At 56.4% G+C, this 10,870-nt stretch overlaps 1 protein-coding gene across 5 annotated transcripts in view; it reads left to right on the top strand.

Annotated features, from left to right (window-relative positions):
* CLN8 (CLN8, transmembrane ER and ERGIC protein) overlaps positions 1–10,870 on the top strand; it is a 29,130-nt gene that overhangs the window by 16,298 nt on the left and 1,962 nt on the right. For 3 of the 5 annotated variants that reach the window (XM_023522327.1, XM_023522331.1, XM_023522328.1), the window contains exons 2-3: positions 3,551–4,218; positions 10,724–10,810. In XM_023522327.1, coding sequence (XP_023378095.1) covers positions 3,676–4,218; positions 10,724–10,810 — 630 coding nt within the window. In that variant the 5' untranslated portion in view covers positions 3,551–3,675. Of the gene's footprint in view, positions 1–3,432; positions 3,456–3,550; positions 4,219–10,723; positions 10,811–10,870 lie in introns of those variants that run through there. The other 2 variants (XM_023522329.1, XM_011378424.2) reach the window with 2 other exon arrangements.

The raw sequence follows: 10,870 nt of genomic DNA, 5'->3' as shown, positions 1-10,870 counted from the left end.
AGATGATGATTCCCACGCTCAGACATTGGGCTTCGTGTGGTTAGAGACTAACTACCAAATAGCAGAACCAAGGTCAGAACCCACTAGCTGGGCTGTTCTGAGTCCTTGGTCCTAGCACGTGGAGTGCCTCCTGCCCCCACCCCCAGACCTTCCTAAAACAGCACAGGAACTGACCGCTCCACTGGGCCAACTTGGGCAATTGTCTTAGTAACAGTCACGGGGACTCTCATCTGACGGCAGAAGCTCCACAGCAGTGAGGTGGCTGGGCCGAGAGCATGGTGATGCAGTCGTGGCGAAACGGGAACTGTAACTGGTCTCCTGTCTCATGACCAGCTTGAGAAGCACAGGAAGGAATCTTATCAGGAGGCCACATTTTAGCAGAGGTCACGGTTTTGTGCAGAGCAGCACTTTTGATGGGTGACTGTTAAGTTCTTGATGGCAAAGCTGCTTTCTGCCCAAACGTGACGGTGCGGCTCATCTCCCGGCACTTGAGTTCGCGGGAAGTCAGTCTGCCCTGTGGATGTCACAGTGCCCGGCCGGGGGCTGGGAGGTGCTGGCTGCAGAAGCAGGCTTTTCTGTGTTCTTTATGAGCCGGTCAGGTGCAGCCCCGCGAGACACAGGAGCACTCAGGAAAACAAGGTTGATTCCGTTTTCAGCTCCCGGGCGGGGGGACCGCACCAGACCCCACAAGGCAGCACCAGGGTTCTGGGAGGCAGAAGACAGGAGTGGGGCGATGTGGGCCTCGGCCTCCTGGGCTCCCACGGGCAGGCAGGCCGGTGCACACTCGGGGTCGGCTGCCCTGGGTCATGCTGGGTGCTCCAGGCTACGGGGTGGTCACTGGGTGCTTGGCCTTGGTGGCTCAGAGGAGTGTCGCCTGCTGGGTGCGGGGCAGGTGGGGGAGGGCTGGCTCTGGTGGGTTGGGCCCTGTGCCGTCCGTAAGGACTGGCTTGCTGGGAGGGCCGTCTCTCCTCAGCCAGGACGGGTTTTAGGATGTCAGAGCATCATAATAATACGCAGGAAAAATGACACGTCCAGATATCCAGAGTCAAGTGCTCTTGCCAGCCTCTTACTCTCGTGTTGAACTTGACCTGTGTACACATTAATGCATAAGTGCACTCTGAGGGGCGGGTAAGCCAGGGTATTGGCGTGACATGGACAGAGAGCACGTCCTCGTCCTGGTTGGAGGGCCTGCTGGGCCTCGGTCCTGCTCTCACAGGAGCAGTCGTGTGGGCGGACACATGCGGTGGGGGCAGGGTGACGAGAGCCACCAGCACCCGGGGTGGGAGCCAGTCCTCTGCTCCCCAGTCAGCTTCACGCTCACACAGAGCTGGGCGGTGGCCGAGACACAGGAGAAATACCTGTACCATGTTGCCTGTGATGACACGGCCGGCTGAGCTTCGCGAGTTCGCGGCTGGAGCAAAGGATCCTTGTGTTACAGGAGCCAGCACTTCCCGCGGAGCAGCAGCCGGGGTCCGGGTGCCGGCGTCGAGGTTCAGTGGGGCGCTGACGCCCGCGGGACGGAGGTGGAGCTGTGTGGCTCGGCCCCTCTCCAGTCCCATTTCCCTTCTCCGAGTGGGGTGCTGACGAGGGGCCCTCTCTGCGGAAACAGCCCCTGTTGCCTGGGATGCGGCAGGCGGGGGACCAGCGGGGCCCCGAAGGTGCCTTAGGCTGCCCTGCCAGGGCCGGTCTGGGGGCCCGGTCTGCAGGTCCCCACCTGGGGTTCTAGTCTGGGGACCTGGTCTGGACAATGGTTTCCAGTCTGTGAAGTGCGCGTGACTTCAGAGGTTCCTCAGTTTTGGACACTTGAGAGTCTGGTGTTTGCCGTTTCACAAACGAAACAGGCCCGGACTTAGGTAAACGTGAGCGCCGCAGCATGATTTGAAGCCTGGCCGCACCTGCCGTGGGTTCTTACCTGCGTCCCCTGCGCCTGGCTTGGAGCAGGCAGAAGCCGGGTTTGGTGGCATCAGGGTTATGCTGGACGTCAGGGGTACGTGAGCAGTGAAGCGTGCTTTCGGGTGTTGGATTCAGAGATGCAGAAACGGAGCCTGCGTCAGGGGCACGTAGCCAAGGCAGTCGCCGAGTCGGGCACGTCCCCTGGTCTGGGAGGGCCTCTGGCCGAAGTGACTCTGTAGCAGGGACCCAAAGGGGGAGGGTGGGGCGGGGAAAGCAGGGCCGGGCCCAGAGGTCAGGAGATGGGGTGTGAGGGGGTCGGTCCTGTGCCACAAGCTCCGAGCTCCGAGCTCAGACCTTCGGGTCGCAGGGAGAGTGGGGGAGCAGCTCTCTGCCCGCCTCGTAGGCTGGCCACACTGCGTTCTGTGCTGCCGCGGGGACACGAGCTGGGGGACCGGTGGGCGGGCCGGAAAGTCTTCAGCACGTTGGGATGGAGCCTGACGCCTGCGCTCTGGGCCCCACGTTGTGTCGGAGCCCAGTTGGAGGAGGCAGTGGACGGCGTGACGTGGACGGCGGGACGCGGGCGGCGGAGGGGCCGGCCTCCTCTTCCGCGGCTGCAGCGAGGTCGGACGTCTTTTAATCGGGCCAGTTTCGTGCACGAGTAAGAACGTTCACGACGCTTCGCGGGCCTTGGGCAGCCGCGTGAGTAGGGTAGGGGCGAGCGGGCGTCGGAGCAGGGACAGGTGGAGTGTGTGCGGCCCAGGCTGGGTCGCCGCGTCCGCGCTGGTGCAGGGAGGTGGAGCTGCCCTGTCAGATGCGAGAGCGAGGGGGGCGGTTCCGGTGGGGCGCCCCGTGGCCCTGACGGGCGCAGCCCTGCGGTCGCCGCCGCTGTCCTGTCCGAGGCGGCCGTGCAGGCGTGGCGGTCTCCCCCGTGGGAGCTGGTCAGCGTGCCCCTGGCAGACGAGATTCTGAGGACAGAGGCCACACCGCTTGCAGATTCACAGACCAGACTGTGACTGGCTTCCTCCTCCTGTGTGGGAGGACATCCGAAAGGCATTGAGTGACGGTCACCCTGGTAGCACGCCGCGTACGTGCCAGGCCTGTTTGGGGCCGTTTGCATGCATCACATCTGCGGCGCCCACAGCAGTGCCCCTGTGCCGCAGCAGCCCTGGGGCGGGCGGGGCTGCAGCGCTTCGAACCCCGAGTGCCGGGCCTGCCGTCTCTTCCCGGGACGGTGACCGAGGTACGGTGCCGCTGGTCAGCAGCTGTGCCACACAGACTGGGCCGAGTTCTCGTCCCATTTCTGGAAGTGAACAGCATTTACAAAGCACACATCGGGGGACTCATCCGCGTGGGCGTAGCCTGGGAATCCGAGTCGGGACCGACGGCCTGGAGGCTGGAGGCTCTTGGGACTGTGCGCTTAGGCCTTCCCGCCGCCCGGACGCTGCCCGCCCGGCCTTGATCTTACTTTCTTTCTCCTGTCCGACTGCCCGAGCGATGGATGTTTTCTTGCCTGTTCGTGCGTCTTTGGATCTGCGTCAGGAGGAGGCAGAGCATTTTTAGAAGTGTTCTTTATTGCAACGCCATCGTGGTCCTGGGGGCGTGTTGTGTCCTAGCTTCAGTTCCGTCAACATGACGTGACTTATCTTTTCTTCTTCAGGTTGAAGATGGCTGCGTGACAACCCTGGAGACTGTCGCCCGGACTTTGTTTTCTCGGACACGACCCGGTGTGGGCCCAAAGCCCTGTGTTGGCTGTGGGGCGCCTTTGCTGTACAATCCAGGACGATGGGTCTTGCGAGTGGTACAGGGGCCTCAGAGAGCATTTTCGATCTGGACTACGCTTCCTGGAAGGTCCGCGTGACGCTGGTGGGCGCTGGCTTTGTCTTCTATCTGGGCGTCTTCGTCGTCTGCCACCAGCTGTCGTCCTCCCTGAATGCCACGTACCGTTCTCTGGTGGCCAAGGAGAAGGTCTTCTGGAATCTGGCGGCCACCCGCGCCGTCTTCGGTGTGCAGAGCAGCGCCGCGGGCCTGTGGGCCCTGCTGGTGGACCCCGTCCTGCAGGCCGATAAAGCGTGCGGCCAGCAGAGCTGGTCCTGGTTTCACATCGCCACGGCAACCGGGTTCTTCTTCTTTGAAAATGTGGCGGTCCACCTGTCCAACTCCCTCTTCCGGACTTTTGACTGGTTTTTGGTCGTCCACCACCTCTTCGCCTTCCTTGGGTTCCTCGGCATAGTGATCAATCTCAAAGCCGGCCACTATCTCGCCATGACCACCTTGCTCCTGGAGATGAGCACCCCGTTCACCTGCATCTCCTGGATGCTCTTAAAGGTGAGTGCGCTCTGCAGGCCGGGGAGCCCATGGGCGCTTCCGCCCTCGGCAGCAGGAGCTGAGAGCTGGCGGGGCAGCGCAGGGCGCCCTCCCCGTGTGCTGTGCGCCTGACTGTGCGTTGTGGGCAGTGAAGTCATCAGCTGACTGAGTTACGGCCTACAACATTGGGGACAAACTCACGTGGGCTGAATTCCGTTTTGTTAATTTTAAATAACTCTTTGGGCCGCTGGCTCTGTCACCCTAGGGGAGTGTAGCAAGGGCTCTCACCCTAGTCGGTGGCAGGAAACTCAGTGGCTCCTCTGACTCAGCAGGCAGTGTCTGAGCCTTTGGAAGCCTGATTTTTTTTTGTTCTTTAAATGCTTTTTTAAAAATTGAAGTCGTTTACATGTCTGCATACGTATCTCTTAAAAACTTTGTTACGCTACTTTGTACTCAACCGGAGACCCACCCTCTCCGGCAGCTCTTCAGTGCCCGACGCAGTGCCGTTGGCTGTGGGCCGCTGTCACACGCGGGTCCCCAGAGCTCACTCTTCTTTGGCTGAGACGTCTGGCCTGGCGGTTAGGGTCTCCCTGGCCCCCTCCCCTCCGGCCCCGTCCCACCCCCCCGCCCTTCGCCTCTGTGAGCTAGATCTGGGCGGGCCCTCAGGTGCGGCCGACACGCAGTGTCAACCCTCTGTGACAGCTCGTTTCTCTCAGCGTCGCGTCCTCAGGGTGCATCCGTGTTGTGGATTGTAGAACCTTCTCTCTTCAGGCCGCATGGTTTGTCACTACACACCACCTGCTCGTCCGCCACGCGCGTTCAGGCCGTCTGCACATCTCGGCTGTTGGACGATGCTGCAGTGGGCGTGGGGGCGCGAGTGACACTCCAAGGTCCTGGATTCAGTGCCCGTGGGTCAGTACCCAGAGGCGGGGTTACTGCGCCATGCGGGAAAAATCTCTGCTGTTCCCACCGCAGCTGCTGCTTCCATTCCCACCCCCGGGGCCGGCGCTCCAGGTTCTCCGCGTCCTCGGCGACGCTTGTCTGGTGTTTTCGACGATGCCATCCTGGCAGGTGTGAGGCGATATCTCATTTGGGTTTTGATTTGCATTTCTCTGATGACTAGTGGCTTTAAGCATTTTTCATGTAGTCGTGGCCATGTGAATGTCTTCTCTGGAAATCTGCGTTTTCAACTCCTTAGTCCATTTTTTGATCAGATTCTTTCCTCTTTCGATATGGAGTTGAAGTTCGTCATGTACGTTGGGGATGAGTCTCTCCCCCGATGTGTGATTTGCAGCCTCTTCCTCTCACCTCAGGTTTGCCTGTGCCCTGATTCGGTGGTTTTCTTTCGCTCTGCAGAGTTTTCCAGTTTGATGTTGACCATTTGTTTACTTTTGTTTCTGTTGTTTGTGCTCTTGGTGTTACAGATATGAAATCATATCTAAGACCAATGTCACGAAACTTTTTCCTTGTTTTCTTCTGGGAGTTTTACAGTTTTGGGTCTTAATGTTCGAATCATCAGTTGATTCTGAGTTGATTTTTGTGTGTGGTATGAGATACAGGTTTAATTTCATTCTTTTGCATGTGACTGTCCAGTTTTCCCAGTGCCATTTTTTGAAGAGACTGTCCTTTTCCCTTTGTATATTCTTGACTCCTTTGTCCTGAATTAACTGACCATATGTGTATGTGGATTTATTTCTGGGTCTCGATTCTGTTCCATCGGTCTGTATGTCTGTCTGCATGTCAGTGCCATGCTGTTTTGTTTACTATAATTTTGTCATATGTTTGAAATCAGGACATGTGATGCTTTTAACTTTATTTTTTCTCAATTTTGATATGGCTGTTGGTGGTTTCCTATGAATTTTAGAATTATTTTTTTTTATTTCTGAAAGTACTGTTGGGATTTTGCTAGAGAGCGCATTAATCTGTGGATGGCTTTGGCGAACCTCCTTGGTGAATTTTTCAGTTTAGTTATTGTGTTCTTCAGCTCCTTGAATTCTGTTTGGTACTTTTTAAAAACGATTTCTGTCTCTGTTGAAATTCTCAGTTTGTTAATGCCTTGTTCTCTTGACTTCAGTGAGCATCTTTACGACATGATTTTAGCTCTGCTGGGTGAATCGTGCAGCTGTTTTATTAGAGTCTCTTCCTGGGATGTTTCTCGTTCCTCTGTCCAGAACATCTTTGAGTCTTCGTTTTCCCTGACTCTGTGTTGGTGTCTCTGCGTGAGGCAGAGAAGCACCTGCTCCAGTCTTCACATCCTGTCCTGGTACCGCAGACATCCGCTAGCCGGCTCGGCCAGCATCCTGGAGGTCGTCAGCCCCCTCCCTCCCCAGGGAGGTGGGCTGCACCAGCTCGCTCAGCCTAGCTGGGGGTGGCACAGAGCAGTGGTGTCTGCCAGCCCAGGTCTGTTCCCCACTGGGCAGCCAGGCTGTGGCCGGCCTGCCCCGGCTCCAGGACTGACAAGACAGGAGGCCTTCCTCTGGGAACGCCTCGGAAGAGTTGGGCGCTGGACTCACGAACCGGCTCCTCCGTCTGCTGGGTGGAGGTGGGAGCCCTACCTGGCCGGGGCCCCTGGCGAGTCTGCTGTCACACTGTCCTGCGGCGCGGGGGCCTGACCTGGTCTGCGATTTCTCACAAAGGGTCCGAGTGTGTGTTGTCGCTGATTCGGGGTGTCCGGAGGGATGTCTTGCTGACGTTCGTCACCCACCGTGTTCGTTTGCTTGGCTTTTGTTTTGGAATAGGTCATGTCACGAGCAGTTAGACGTGTTGGGACCTGGCGTCACTGTTTATCTAGAACCTGTTTCCTTTAGGTTTTTAAAAGTATCATTTTTTAAATGTATATCTTTATACAATCTTCATTCTCATTTTGATGTCAAAATGTTCTTCATGTTAAAGTTCTTAAAGTCGCGTTTTCAGCACAGATTTCTGCCATCTTTCATGATACGTTCGCAGGGTGTTTTCACTTGAAACCTTAGTGTCACCAGTAAGTCAAGACAGGTCCATACCGCAGAGTGGTGGCTTGTTCTTATAACTGCCTTCTTGAATTTGATTCTGAAAGATTGTTTAGAATTGATAATAAATGAATTACACTGGACTCAAACGACTAAGTCAAATTCATCCATAAAGAGACCAGCCCCTGCTGTAAATCAGGTGATGGTAAACGGCCCCTCACATTCGCACTGCGCCCTGCCACCCACCGGCCCCCAGGGCCGCACGTGTAGCCTGAGCACATGTGGCATCGCAGGTTGTGTTCCTGTGCCATGGCTCTCAGAGCGTTTGGTGACGTCAATACAAACGTTTTAGTGCCCGGGTAAGACCGAAGAACACTCAATGTTCAAGCTTTCTGTTTTCTAAAAGCGTAATTACTATACGAGTAAACACTCGTGTTTCTGGTGTGAGTAGTAATAATTAAAACCACTTTTAGTGAGGAAAATAATGGAAAATTGGTCAAAATTTCTCCTAGAAAGGTAGTATGCATTTATACTCCCACCAGAGGTATGGAAAGGTCCTATTTCTGCAACTTCAACATTAGCTATGATCAATCTTTGTAATTGTTGCCAATCTAAGTAAAAAAGAAAATTGAGTTTTTATTTATTTGGTTGTATTACACTTTTTCATGTTTGACATTCCTATTTGTTTTATAAATTGCTTTGCTCATTTTTTTTTCTAGTGAGGATTAATTAGCCTTTTATTTTGTGCGAGTTTATTTGGTGATTTGTAAAAACATTAAAAATAGTCTGTTATTTGTCAACTATTTTGCCACGCAATCTTTAAATTTTTCTTTGCTGTTCGGAAACTGTTTTATGTAGTCGGACCTATCAGTTTTCACGCATACGAGTCGTGATTCAGTCGTGTTTACGTGCCCTCGCCCACACAGTGATGGCGAAACCATTTCCCTGTGGCCCTTCCTAGCATTTTTGTGGTTTTCTTTTTCTTTCAAGCATTGATATTTGATCCATTCGAAAATTATTTTTAAGTGAACTGGGATGTCAGCTCCAGCTAATTCCCCAGGAGTTAGCCAGTGGTCCGGATACAGTCACTGTCCCCTCTGATCTGAGTGACCAGGATCAGTGTTTCCTGTGTTTTTATTTATTTACGCATTTTATGTTTACTGGTACCACCTCTTACAGTTCTGCTGTGGCACACGTCATTATTTGGTAAGGCACATCGTGGTCCTTTTCAAATCTTTCTCATCCCTTGTAGATTTACTCTGCAGCTTTGAACTAATTTTGTTCAGTTGGTGAAAATGGTAACGTGTCCCATCCAAGGACATAACGTGCCCGTCTCCACCCGGGGCGTCTTCAGAGTTCCTCCGCATTAGCGGCCGCCGGGACTGAGCCGCTCACACCGCTAGGGGTCAGGGCAGTGCCCATCAGAGCCACGGGGAGGTGCACTGGCAGCTGTCCCAACAGCCTCGCCCGGAAGACCGAGAGTCAGCGCGTGCGCGCGGGCGGGCCTGAGTCGGGCCGGCGCAGTGGGGAATGGCAGAGGCGCGGACACCACCTGTGTCCATTCATGGCAGAGGTGGCTCATGCATCCAGTGGGATGTCATTCGGCCATTGAAAGAAGGAAATTCTGCCATTTGCAAGAGCGTGGATGGACCCGGTGGGTATTATGTCACGTGATTGAGTCAGAATGACAACTACTGAATGAGGTCGCTTATACGCGGATTCTGAAAAAAGACGAACCTTTAGATAAGGAGAACAGCGTGGTCGTTGCCGGGGTTGGGGGACAGTGAGGACGAAGGAAGTCACAAGGTGCAGACTTCCAGTTATGAAATCAGTGACTTAACATGTGACTTAAGTTCTGTAACTTGTGAGTTTTGATTGCAAAGTGACGTAACTGCACGGCGGCGGACGTCACTGAGACTCACAGCAGTCACTCTGCAGCGCAGACGGCTCGCGGCCTGCGTGGACAGCCGCGTGATGCCACATCGTTCCGTACAAACTGGACTTTGAATTTTGATCATTTTGGGCCAGTGCCACGCGTACGACGCTCTCAGGTGACACTGGGCAGTGGCAGCCCCCGTCAGCCAGGCGGTCGCGAGGGGAGGTGCGTGTGTTCCCCGCGCACGTGCGCTGCCGGCGTGCCTGGGTGTTGTTGGGAGCCCCGGGCGGGCGAGGCTAAGCTGTGGTGCCAGCGGCATCAGTGCGTCCCGGCTGACGCTGGCCTTAGCAGAACGCAGCCCATGTGCCTGGAGGCGAGGCGCATGCCCCGGCCTGACGCGTCCTCTGCACCTGGGGCAGGCCGAAGGCTGGCTGCGTCTGTGACAGCCAGCCGCACTCCTCAGGGGCCGGTGCCCAGCGCAAGCCGGAGCCAGTCCCGCCCACACAGGCCGGGCGCAGGCCACGGCGTCACCGACACCGAGCGTCCGCCCCCTGCGCCGTCAGCCACACCGTCTCTCGTCCCCACCTGTCTTCGTGCGCGTGTCTCGTCCAGACCTGGAAGGGCTGGCACACCTGGACTTGTTAACGTCTGAGCTGCACAGAGGAGGCAGGGCGCTTCCGTGGGCTGCCGCAGGTCACTTGCTGTCACCGGTGCTAGAAGCGCGTGTGGGCCCGCCACGTGCTTCGTGTTCCCGTTTTGCTTACGCATTTTTAAGGCGGTCTCTACGTCACTGGTTCTTGTTTCCCTTGCTCAGAGCCGTGCGTGCGTGTTCTGTGCCAACATAAAGTTAATCGCAGTCACTCTCGGGGCGCTTTGCTGTGTCCCCTTCGCGGCCGGGCAGTGCAGCTTGAGTAAAGCTCAGCCCCTCGCCGGACCTCAGGATGGTCCCTTCGTGCCTGTGCCTCTCTCTCCAAGGACGACTTTCTGCAAGTGCAATGCGGTGTCCCATCCTGGGAGGGGACGCCGTGCTGTGGAACTGCTGAGGAAGGTTTTGCAGCTTGAGTTTGGCAGAGAGGAGACCGAAGAGCAGAGTCCGCACGCTCCCTGGTCCAGAGTGGCCCGCTGGCCTGGGGCCGGACTGTCCTGGGGGCAGCTGTCCTGGGACTGGACTGTCCTGGGGCTGGACTGGCCTGGGGCCGGACTGGCCTAGGGCCCGCTGGCCTGGGGCTGACGAGGTCCCTGCCATGAGGTCACCACTTTGTGCCCACAGTCTGGTATGTACCATCTTCAAGTTGGAAACTAGTTTTAAAGTACATTTAGAATAATTTTAAGTCAAATTCATTTCGGCTCGTGTCCAAGGACCACTGGGATGAAGGTATCAAAAACCGCACAAACCAGGGAGCGTATCTCGTCCTCAGCTGCTCTGTTCTGAGCCACTCTCTGCCGTCGCGGTCTGGGAGCTCGGCACCGAGACCAGCACGTGCTCTGCGTGTTCTCGCCAGCACCGCCTGTTTACTGACCCCGTGCGAGTTCCAGGCAGAGAGGAGAAAGGCTGAGTCTCGCCCTGAAGCTCGAGCAGATCCGATGTCGGGGTGGGGGCTCCTCCAGCAGCGGCGTGAGGGGGACCTTGGCAGGGCATCGCTGGGCGGGGCGAGGGCACTCAGGTGGCCGTGTTGACAGTGCATCTCTTTTGTCCCCACAGGCTGGCTGGTCCGACTCCCTGCTCTGGAAGGCGAATCAGTGGCTGATGGTCCACATGTTCCACTGCCGCATGGTCCTGACCTACCACATGTGGTGGGTGTGCCTGCGGCACTGGGCTGGCCTGGCGGCCAGCCTGCACCCACCCCAC

Source organism: Pteropus vampyrus, unplaced genomic scaffold (genome assembly GCF_000151845.1).
Source record: "Pteropus vampyrus isolate Shadow unplaced genomic scaffold, Pvam_2.0 Scaffold338, whole genome shotgun sequence".
Taxonomy (NCBI): Eukaryota; Metazoa; Chordata; class Mammalia; order Chiroptera; family Pteropodidae; genus Pteropus; species Pteropus vampyrus.
This window is presented reverse-complemented; position numbering and strand designations above follow the sequence as displayed.